This window comes from Apostichopus japonicus, chromosome 8, assembly GCF_037975245.1.
Source record: "Apostichopus japonicus isolate 1M-3 chromosome 8, ASM3797524v1, whole genome shotgun sequence".
Classification (NCBI taxonomy): Eukaryota; Metazoa; Echinodermata; class Holothuroidea; order Aspidochirotida; family Stichopodidae; genus Apostichopus; species Apostichopus japonicus.
The window spans coordinates 7,070,678-7,082,840 of NC_092568.1; the positions used below are offsets into that span (position 1 = coordinate 7,070,678).

The following is a 12,163-nucleotide window of genomic DNA, read 5'->3' on the forward strand; positions in this document are numbered from 1 at the left end:
CCTCTCCATTTTGTTATTTTATTTTAATTCTTTGTACATTTGATGTCAAACATTACAGGTTCAAAAGAAAGCTAAACATACTTCTTATAACCTTATACATCTTAGGCCTATATCCTTATAAATAAAACTTAACCTTATACAATTTTTATTGTCTTATCAAAGTTGTGATGCTATGGCCGGCTCCTCTTTTATACGTACCCATCAAACAAACTTACCCTGGTCCTTCCTAGGAAAAGCTGTCTGAACACCAGTACAATGCTAATGTGGCTATCACTGAAAGCCTAATAGGCCTAGTGGCCTATATATATATATTTTTTTTTTTAAATTGCACTAGGCCTACAGTAAATAGCCTTCAGAAATACAAGAATGTGTATACGTAATTATACAAAATACATGAAGGGCAATCAAACAAACTTATCATGGCCCTTGCTCTGAAAAGCTACCTGAACACCATTATAGTGTTCAACCGATTATGCATAACAGAAAATACCGATTACTGATTATTTTTTCATAATCGTACCGATTCCGATTATTTGAAAATGAGAAAATATCCCGTTTATACGAAATCGGCAATAAAGTTTGACAGAAACAATTATTGTTGTGATTTTCCCCAGTTTCCTTTTGCTTCGTTGTTATACAAGGCTCTAAGGTACCATTTTGTATGTACCAAATTACCTCTGGAGTTTCTCGGAAAGAAATTTTTTTTTTTTAAATTTCCAAAATACGGAGATATGACATCCTACCTAGTCAGCACTGTGCTAAGCGAATGGCCTAACCACCTCGACGTAAATGTCACCTGTTAATGGCTTGAAATGGGCTACGAATAGTTACTCAAAATATCCATCTCAAAAAGTATCTCAGACAAACCATCCATCTGCAATCTTTACCAAAGTGTAAATTTTAATGACATATTGCCTTCATTCCGACAATATTTTGTACTTATTTTCAGTATTATACCGTTTATGAACAAATAGAAATGTTACGAACTTGAAGTTAAACATACCTATTCGTTACCTATATAACTCCATTCAGGTTCAATTAGAATGTGTAAGCTTAGGCCAATCAAACTGAAAAGCAAATTGTACCATCGTAACTTGTTTAAAATTACTCTAAAATGTAATACCAGATTGATGTAAAGAAATAATAACAACTAGAAACTACTCCAATATAAAATATAACATTCCCTCTTTAAGACATATCACTTACATTACCTTCCAAACAAATGCCGATTTCCAGCAAATTGAGAGTTGTAAACTAAGCTACGCAATTTTTTTGTTTTTGTTTTTGCAAACCGATGGTTAGGCTACATTTCCCATTGACTTAGTGTGGTTGTTAGGCTAACATGTGGTCGAAGATTGCAGTTTCCGTGGATATTTTTAGTTTTTATTTGCGACACAACTAGAGCGAATAAACAGATGTCAAGTTTAGATTTCCATGCAGTTGATTTAGTGTGAAGTAAGGCTACTATGTGGTCGGAGATTTGTGAGGATTTTAGGTTATTTTCGCTGGTACTGCAGGCCGTAATTTACCACGGGAAGTTCCCGGTGATTGTGCGCGACCCTCTCGCACTGCTTCAAATTTTGATGCGGGGTGAGAAAACTGCGCGATTCGCGATGCAACTGCAATTCCTAGCTAAAGCAAACGCATGTCACAATTAATTTTACACAGACACCTGAAATAAAGAGGGCGATTTTTTTATATTTCATTTTTCTTTTTCGCACTCGTAATTGTGCTTTAGGAGGGCTTTTTAGCACTTGCGAGGGCGAATCGCCCGTTGCCCCCGCTTATTTCCTACCCTGTCCAGCACATTCCTGAATTCGCGAAATTGCTATTGCTGCTATGCTTACTGTGCCAAGAAATATGCAGCCAATAACCACGAAGGAAGCAAAATCGGCGACCCTGGCAGCCTAATTTGATGAAAGTATACACTGTGAAAGACGTATAGGGGGTTGCCTTTTTTTAATATTTCGTAGTAAAAGAACAAACCTAATTCATCAGTTGATATTTTCAACTTCCATATGTTTTTGAATAATGATATTTTCACCTTCCATATGTTTTTGAATAATCGGTATGACATAACTGGTATTCCACGTAATTTTTACCGATACCGATTATGTACCGATTATGCAATATTCGTACCGATTCCGATTCCGATTAGGTTAATCGGTTGAACACTACACCAGTACTATCCTTAAATGGATGTTACGTAGAATTCAGCAGTACAGAATGTAATTAGCATGCAATACACTAACACCTCGCGTACCTAACTACAGAACAGAAAATTGTTCGCGAGGGTAGCCATTTTCGTATATCTAACATGTAGCTGTTATGAGTCATAGCCAATCTGCTACAAAACAGACTTGGGGGCGGGGCTTAATCATCAAAAACGGACCTTTTTACTAAAAGTAGGGGCGGCAGCTCAGTGTTGTTTTAAGAAAGAAAAATCATTTAAACATCAAATAAAGCAAATAAAAGCCATTAAATGTCATATACATGTAGTAAAATTCTTATTAATACCTACCTGTAAACAACAAATGGAAGTTTAAAATTTTAATAAAATATATAATACATAGGACCCTATCTTAGACGATACCACTGTTGAAAGACAGTTCTATTCTATTCTCTTTCATAAAACATAAGTTTTGGAGCGTGTGCAAAACAGGTCTGACAAAGTGTGTTTTCAGTCCAAATTGGCCCGATTTGGACATAAATCGGTGAAAAAGTCACAGAATGAGATACAATTCTGGAATAAAAAATAGTAACTTTTGTTGGTCTATATGATATATTCTTGCTCTGGAAATTCCAGAGAAAAAGAACTTTGTTTGAAGACGCTGAAAAATTTTTAAGAGAAGAGAAAGTCCCACTTATTGTTACAATATCTCTATACATGTAATGTATTGAGATAAAAATTGCAATCACAATAAAACAGAGCAGAGTAAGTTGCCGAGAAAGGTTCATGTATAACTGTACTAGGAAGAGAATTGCCACAAACATAAGTTGTTGACAAGGGTTTAGCATGTGGAATGTTTACTCTGCTTAAAAGTGATTTGTTGGGTTTGGCCTTCACTTTGCTATAATGTTAAGTAAAGCCGGCTAGTAAAAAATCCTAACAATTTCAACAATCAAACTAAGCCCCTTCCCCCTCCCATTACACCCCCCTGCCATATAAAGCAACTTAAATATTGAGAACTTGAAAGAAATGAGCTGTTTTACAAGAGACTTATCATCAGTACTACAGTACATTTTCCCACTTTACATTCTATACTCCATCCGCATACTCTATATTCCCACTATATACCCTATATTCCCACTATATTCTCACTATATACTCTATATTCCCATTATATACTCTATATTCCCACTATATACCCTATATTCTCACTATATACTCTATATTCCCACTATATACTCTATATTCCCACTATATACTCTATATTCCCACTATATACCCTATATTCTCACTATATACTCTATATTCCCACTATATACTCTATATTCCCACTATATACTCTATATTCTCACTATATACTCTATATTCCCACTATATACTCTATATTCTCACTATATACTCTATATTCCCACTATATACTATATATTCCCACTATATACTCTATATTCCCACTACATACTCTATATTCCAACTATATACTCTGTATTCCCACTATATACTCTACATTCCCACTATATACTATATACTCCCACTATATACTCTCTCAAGTAGATTTTGTTAATTTCCACTCAAGGATTTGCTCTCTTCTCTCCACTTACCTGCAGGGAAGCCATCCTATCGTAATGGATGTCCGTCATCTCATGATCTGTGAGTGCAGTGCCTGTGGAGTCTTTAATCTCAAAACCACTGTAAAACTTGAGCATGTCCAAGAGCTGAAGGAAAAATATAAAGACAACTCCCAAATATGTAATGATGTTATTTAAATAATAAAACAAAGAACACCATAAGAACAGAATTTATGTTACTGGCAATGCCCAGTGTCTCTTTGTATATTTCTTCAAGGTATATCAGACACACAAAATATTGTGGAAAGCACAAACACCAGGAAATTGCAAAGACGTTTTCGCTAGAATGGATTCTAAACATTGGCAGCAGTATCCCAATGCCCTGTCATCTCTCGACTGGGATATTATCTGGCCTAAAGGGACCACAACATTATGGACACTTTTCTTCTAGAGGAGTTTAATAGACAGAGGCCATAAACATCTTGCATACAGTGTAATCTACAATCAGGGGTGTTGAGAGCTAGGTCCATTCCCAGGAACAACATCATTCATGGAGCCCTTATGTGTTAAAAACCTTCATTTTCCCTTAAAACATATTATGAAAGGAACCATATTTTTTTATTTAATAATTGCCCTGGCCAGGTAATTGACTCCTGACCCTCCCACCCCCCTTAAATAAGGCCTGATTATGATCGATCACACCCTGTTTAATGTGATATGACAAATTTATTACTTTCTTCAAACTAACAGCATTCCTAGCCATTCTTATGGAAAAATGAAAATGCAAACTGCACTGAACCACAGCGAATGCTTTTTAGCGTAAGCACCGGCCGGTATAAGCATAATTCAGAGGGCGATAGAAGTATAGATCATAGTATCGAATTTGTTGTGATATAAAGCTTGAGATCATTAATAATTTCCTAACCTCAACAAAGAGTTTCCCCTCCGGCCTTTTACTTAGATTTGAGAGGCTGCACCTCACCACGAGATGAGCATCATCCAAGACGGCATTGAAGAAACGTCTCGTCGGCAGTTGAGCCTAAGTAAAGACGACAAGAAACTTGGAGCATTAGCGACTGTCTTTTGCCTCCACCAGAGAGGCATAATCTGATGGACAATTAACATCACTAATAACTTAATTACCACTTTTCTTCTTTATGACAACTTCCAGTTGAGAGTTGTTAACCTGTGAGTAACTGCAACTGCTATGTCAGTATTGGAGGCCTAGAGAATGTATTGGCATTTGTATGTCTTTGTGTTAAAGAAACTAAACTTTTGTGAGGTAAACAACTATTAAACATGGTTCATGCTACACTCATATATTGGAGTAATCAAGACATGATGTTTCATGCCCAACATTGCTGCTAGTAATCAGCATATGTTAAAGATGAATGACAAAGTGGTACAAATATCAGGGAAAATTGAATTGACAACATTAACAAGCGATATAGTTGATTAAAAAGGCAGGAGCAGCTGATCAGAGAGATCCAGTCTGACGGAGAGTGACCGCTGAAATGTCATCAAAGATGGAGGAAAAACATGTAGCCTGAAGTAATATGATAATATTGAATGTAGTTTGTTTCAATTTTACGTCAAATCTGTTTATCAGCCAGTAATACAAGAGATCATGCCGGATGGAGGATAGTGTGCTGAATTGCTGGATTGTCCAGACATATGTCGGATATCTGGCCAGTGGTCACCCTAGTTTGAGGGATAAGTGGTTCGTATATGTAAGTCAAGACATGATTTAGCATGTCATGCTGCTGTTAGGAATAATGGCAATATAGATGAAATCTGAGGGGGAAGAAGATGCACTGACCTCTAAGTCCACCATCAGCTCGATAAATCTCTCACAGTAGTGGACTTTGTTCATGTCGACAGTATCTGAAGAAAAAAATATTTATAGGGGATTGTAGTGCAGTGACTTACAGTGAATGAGTGGGATAGTAGTTAGGTGACGACAAGAAAAGAAGGGCTGGTAGCATGGAGAGAGAGAGTTAAAAATACATTTAAATCAGTAACGGTTATGTATGTTACTAGACTCTTGTTATTACACTCATGTTCACAGTTTGTCACTGGGTGTTTTTAAATTTTTTATTACAGTGATTGGTATGGCATTGACTACTAAACTTTAAATAACTTGTTTCAAAAGTTCCTTTGATTCAGAAAACGATTCTTTACATTAAGAAATTCTGTTTTGATGCTAAAACTTGTACGTACTAACATTGCTTTACTTCTGATTAGTGATATATTATATAATTTATACATATTTATACATTGATATTTTTTCAACATTTTTCAATTAGATATTTAAATGGCAGTACCAACTCAACCTTTGTGAAGTTAACAGTCGAAACTGAACAAAGTTTTACCTTTGTCGGAAATAGCATCCAGTATTCCATAAAAGTGCTGGATAAGGTTGGCCAGAAATCGTCGTTCTTTATCGTTCCTAGAAGAGAATGGAATGGGAACAGGTACAACAAAGGCAGACCACAGACATACACAAAAACCAAATCAAGAAAAACAAATATACGACAGACTGACGAAATATTCTCATACCAAAGCACCACCACTGTCTTACGCAGAGCTTAAACGGCCATTGCATTGATTACTTTCATGTGCAATTCTGGTGAAAGACACCCAACCTGGGACCCAAGGACATCAAGAAGAGTTATATATAAAACAACAACAACAACTTCCTTTTGTCTTTCTATTACAAGAATAACCCTGAGGAAGATTTAATTTGTGACAGATGAGACAGAAACAGATTTGAAGGCATCCTAGTTTAACTGGTTACAACATGTTGGCACGTGACGACTTCGAAACAGCATTTGAAGTTAATATGCTTTGACCATACCACATGAGTGCTTGTCACTGAAAGACATTGTAGAAACTTTTTCTTAACCAATAAACTGCAGTTAATGTTGATGCAACAATTTTCCCTACAGGACTTCTCATTATTGAAATAGTCCACCAGTCTATATTAAGATCATACAAACAAAATCCTGAATATTTCACCACATAAAATCCCTACTAAATCTGTTCGTTGGAAAACTGATAGATAAGGATCAGCCTTTTCAAAATAAATGATTTTTAAAGTATCTTACCCACTCTATCTTGTTCTTTTATTTCTATTTTTATTCTTACTTACTTGGATTTTGTTTGGTCATCAGCCTTTGCATCATTCTTTTTCACCACCTTCCAGAATTTCCGATATTTGGAAAAAGTTTTCAATTCTTCCTCGAGTCGTCCCTGAAAGGGAAAAATCAAAATGTAAGTGACAAATAAACAGCACCAACTCAGGCTTTATATCACATGCCATGGTATACATGCATTTTGGATGATCTCTTTATTGCCAAACCTCTCCCATAGATAAATATTACAACCCGAAAAGGCCCAAAGGAGAGACAAAAGCTGGTAACAATCTGTTGATCTACTAAAAAAAAAAAATTAATTAAAGGTATAAAGAACAGGCATGTGTCAAGTTTATTCCTAGCAGTATCTCCTTCAGATTCATACTGAATATGATGATTATCCTAGGATCGAAATGTCCAAGCCCTCTGACCAGAAAAGCCCACAGCTTGCCAAATGTAATCAAATTAATCGCCATTGCCAGTGAGGAAAGTCAAATTTATATTTACTCATCACATTTATTAGTCAAGATCACACAACAATGGGTTGAACTAATACTTGTAGAAAGTACCAAAATTACTATTCCAGATGAACACCCAATATTAACCAAATTTATTTGGACAGTGTAGTTCCAGCAGTTATAATTCAATTCTTCATTCTGAACTGTCCAGAAAATTGATTGATTTTTCACAAAATGACCCTGAGATACAAACATCATTACTTGCATCATAATATACTTTATGATGAAACGTGTATTAAGTTACGTGATCTACCAAGTTTTGGCCAAACTTTCAATGATGAACTTTCAAGTTGATATTAAGGTGGTTTAATAGCTCAACTGTCAGGGTGCAAAAGAAGAGTGAGGTAATTGGTTGGATTCAATCAACAAACCTTCGTCTTTCGTCAGTTTAAAAATCTACTGTACATGGTTGTGATAAGGCCACCACATGAAATCTTTGGTGTTTGGTTTAGATTTCATAACTTCTTGTATGACTTTGGCAGATTTAACAAAAAGAGTGTTTTTGTTGCAAGTAACCATTTCTTTAATGGTTGATTATGATATCACAAGTTTGCGTCAAAATTTCATGCAAAATTTTAAGGAGATTGATTACTCACCGGTAAGAGGCAGATCCACATCGGGAGGGAAACCAGTCTTTGCACCTGCTCCCTGATCAAATCCACTTCCTGTAGTGATGGTTATAAGCCAGACGTTAAAGCATTAAAGCAACATTAGAGTAAACCAAATCCTACCTACATAAGACTTCCTCAAGGAGCATAATCATGCTGGGTGACATCGCTTATTGCAGATATTACCATGCATTACATTATTTATCATTTTATGCTAATATACGTGAGTAGTATGTGCTTGTCATCGTAACTGATGACGTTCCGTACAAACACATCAAGAGATAGTAATAAACGAGACGTTACGATATTAAAACCAAACTTTCAGACACATCCTAACTTCCAAGTTTTCCACAGGACCAGAAACCATGCTGGCAGCAATGGTTGTGCTACGTAATATATCAACTTACGCTTATATAACAAAGCAGTTTATATGTTTTTTTCTACTAGTAACTGATAACATTTTGTCAAGTTTCATGCAAACATACTGAGAAGAGGACAGAGGGCACGCTCCTCCATTTGGTTCCCTCATTAAACTAACCCCCCCCCCGGTAGGTTCTTGGCCAACGAGATGGATGAGTAACCATGACAACCAGTCCATATACTCTATCCTCGTAAAAAATATAATAAAATTACTGGTAATCCGCAATAAAACATCAGCACTTGATTCTGAAAGTAGCATCGGAGTCATTCTACCCAAATTTAAAGAAAAAAAAAGGTAGAAACCGTGACTAAAGCTCAAATTATCTTCCCATTCGTTGTAACACTATCAACTATCGACAGTGAATCGTGGCTGTAAAAACATCCTTCAGTTATAAACTACCACAGTAAATGCCTCACCTATAGTCATCGGTGGTATTTACAGTACAAGTCACTTGAGTTTTACTGTAGAGTCAAGTCATTACCACTGATATTCCTGCCACAAATCGAGTCAAAGATGTGAGGTCACTGTGTTATCTATAAAGGAAAATACCTCACAAATCTTCTTTAAGTCACTTTCAATTTCCTTGTTGCTAACACTGCCCAAACCACACCAATAATTGATAGGACTGTCACATACCAGGCTGTTGAAGCAGTGCATGAGGAATGTTAACAGCAGAGTCTTCTCCTTTAAGGTTACTTTCTCTTCTCCTTCCACCAAACTTAGCTCCATGACTTTCTTGAAAAACTCGGGAAAATGATCTGGTTTCGCTTTGCAGGCCTGATGCAAACAAAATTAAGAGAATTAACATAATCGGATTAATACTGCAATATATTCCCTCCACTGCATGTTAATTAGGTTTATCAAGTATCTAACTCGCATTTTGGAGAACTTTTACCCCGTGATATGGTGTAATACCTTACAACAAATTCCTGTCATAGGTCTCTCCTTCTATTGTAACGTTGAACACTGAAATATTGTAAATATTTTATATTGCACATATATGCAATCAACAAATTTTTAAAGAAACAACAAACCTCCCAGGCAGGGACTGCTTCCCGGAACTTCTCATTCACCATAGCAGCGATGGAGAGAACATGGCTCTTGGTGGCCTGTATATGCAAAAATAACCAGACAAAGTTTTGATGAATTTAATAGAATCATTACAGTTATTATAAAGAAACTGAGAAATTGTAAACAAATGTGAAAGACCAAGCACAACCAGTTGATACTCTGATGACATTCCTAGTAAAACAGTATGCACTGTAGAGTATTGTGACTTTTGAATGGCATACCCTGTCCCCAGACTTCTACTCCTCCCCCCCCCCCCTTCAACCCACCTCCTCCTCACATGGTTTACGTTTCCATCCCAAAGTTCATCCTATCATATAACATAGGTATTACACCTTCATTTCTGCAATATCTGTACATTGTTATGATGCAGCATGTTACTTTAAAGGTTAACTACGCTAATTGATGTTATGCAATTCCTAATGGTGTATTATTATGCTAATTTTTAAACGTAGAGCACAATCAGTGCAGTTCTAAGCTACGGTCGAGTAACCTCACCGAATGCCATATAAATTAGTTTTCAAGGAGTGGCTCGGTCTCTTCTCCCAGTGGCACCAACCTGTACGTCACGCCACGTATCACAACTCTGTCTGCATAGCCCTTAGAAAACCTACCTTTTCCATTCCGGCCTTTCTTCACCATGCCAACCACGCTGTGTGTGACTTACTCTTAACTCTCTTTTGGATACCATTCTTCTGAACTTATTATTTACCTTACCCGGTCCTGTTCTCTATACCGGAGCTGTTATTTATACGAAAAGCGCCTTCCGGAAGCTTCCAGACACACCCGCACTACGGTTACAGACTACCCTGGGATTTGACACCCCGACGGAGAGCCCAGCGGTAGCGAGGTACCTTGCGTGCGCGTTAAGTTAACTTTAAGTATTAAGGTATGTAATGTATTTATGCTAAGTTATATTTTTTTGTTACCAAGAGACACGCATTAGATTCTTTTAAAACAAAACCTCTGGGTTGCATTCTTGTTTAGCAAGGCATGTTTAATTGTGCTTTCCAAATTGGATTACCATTTGCCCATCAGCTTTCTTGTTGGCTATTCCATATGCAGTAAAAACAACAACTTTCCTACTAACCCATAAATTTGTGTAATTTCTATTTTCATTAATAACAATTGGTTTATACTAGTCTAGTCTCATGTCCTCTTGTGTTAAATTTATTTAGATATATATTTTATTTTAGTAAGTATTAAAACAACTAGAAACATATGCTTTTTTTTCTATGTTTTTGCTTCCAAAATCTTTGAAGGGAATCATGCATCAACAGATTACATGATCAGTTTATAGTTAAACATGAATATAGATTTTATCGCACATAAAGACTTCTAAATAGTCTTAACTGTAAAATATCACATACCTTTGTTGGGTTGTAATTTGGCCACAAATAGTTCTCCAAGAACTGACTAAACTCCAAAAGCATAATCCTCCTAACAGAAGACCTGTATTGAAAAAAAAAAAAAAAAGTCCATACAGTACTATTAACTAGTATAAAATTCAAATTTAACAGAGTTTTATCTGAAGATATTTATCATGGAGACATTTCAAGCAAAACTATTGCAAACTCAACAAACAAAGACACACACACACTAGAATCCTCAGGTGAAGTGCTGAACTGAATGAAACACAATACTGCAGGCAATGGGTTTTTCAAATTTGGTTATTAAATTTACTGATACTTACTTCTCTCTGTTGATTTCATCTTGATAGACAGTGTCAATAACCTGCACGTAGAGAAACGATAACATGTAAATTGAATGTCACCGATGCCACTTGAATGGAGAGCATATATACATAGAATACTACACACAGTACTATAATGCAATATATTGGGATGTTCAATCATGTTCCTATGCAAAGTGGTCATATTGTATGCAAGTATACATGCAATTATGTATATGAGTGTTTTTTTTTCTGCTGCACAGAACCATGGTATCTTCATGAGATATAATACTTTAAAGTGAAGTGTACATAGTAAATTTTCAAATCATCAGAAAGCCAACACATGCACATTTGAAACCCTATCTTTGAAATGATTTTGGATAGTAATATAAACACTTCACGATTTTATGAATGTTCAGACAACTAAAAGGCAGGTGTGTAATTGTCGCACCTGGTCCTCGTAACCTGGACAGCAGCTTTATATTATGCCTTATGGTAATGTACCTGGTCAGGTTTTCACTTGGGAACCCAATGATTGTGCAAAGGATCTAATGGATACACACAATGACTTTACCCAATATGGTGAAAAATTCAGAAATATCCTGATTTGCTAGATGCAAATTTATCAGAAAAATTTATATCTCTTGCTTGTAATATTCAGTTGACAGAACTTTATTGATTATGCAGCAATTACAAATTTCACTTACCTTTGGATCATAAGATGCATGTGGCTTGGGTGGGTTTGGAGCCCAAAATTTTGTTGCTAACTGAGAAAGGTTGTCAGCTTGGATTTGCTGAATAGTCGGAGCATGGTCTTTGAATTTTTTACTCATCCTGGGAATCTCTAATGAGGTAAGAAAGTTATTTAAAACAAACAAATGTTGACATTTACTGATCAATGAATCTATCACAAAGTACATAATAAGAGATTCTTAATGTCATCAGTAATAATCATACAGAGATATGCACACAAACATAGGCCTGAAGTTGTCAACACAGGTGCTCTG

At 36.0% G+C, this 12,163-nt stretch overlaps 1 protein-coding gene across 1 annotated transcript in view; it reads right to left on the reverse strand.

The window, feature by feature from the left end:
• The window catches only part of LOC139970655 (RNA helicase aquarius-like), a 39,636-nt gene that overhangs the window by 26,657 nt on the left and 816 nt on the right, over positions 1–12,163 (reverse strand). The window contains exons 2-12 of the mRNA XM_071976530.1: positions 11,864–12,000; positions 11,178–11,218; positions 10,855–10,936; positions 9,451–9,525; positions 9,053–9,193; positions 7,984–8,052; positions 6,887–6,987; positions 6,108–6,184; positions 5,555–5,619; positions 4,661–4,774; positions 3,769–3,882 (exon numbers count right to left, since the gene is read on the reverse strand). Coding sequence (XP_071832631.1) covers positions 3,769–3,882; positions 4,661–4,774; positions 5,555–5,619; positions 6,108–6,184; positions 6,887–6,987; positions 7,984–8,052; positions 9,053–9,193; positions 9,451–9,525; positions 10,855–10,936; positions 11,178–11,218; positions 11,864–11,989 — 1,005 coding nt within the window. The 5' untranslated portion in view covers positions 11,990–12,000. The remainder of the gene's footprint in view (positions 1–3,768; positions 3,883–4,660; positions 4,775–5,554; positions 5,620–6,107; positions 6,185–6,886; positions 6,988–7,983; positions 8,053–9,052; positions 9,194–9,450; positions 9,526–10,854; positions 10,937–11,177; positions 11,219–11,863; positions 12,001–12,163) is intronic.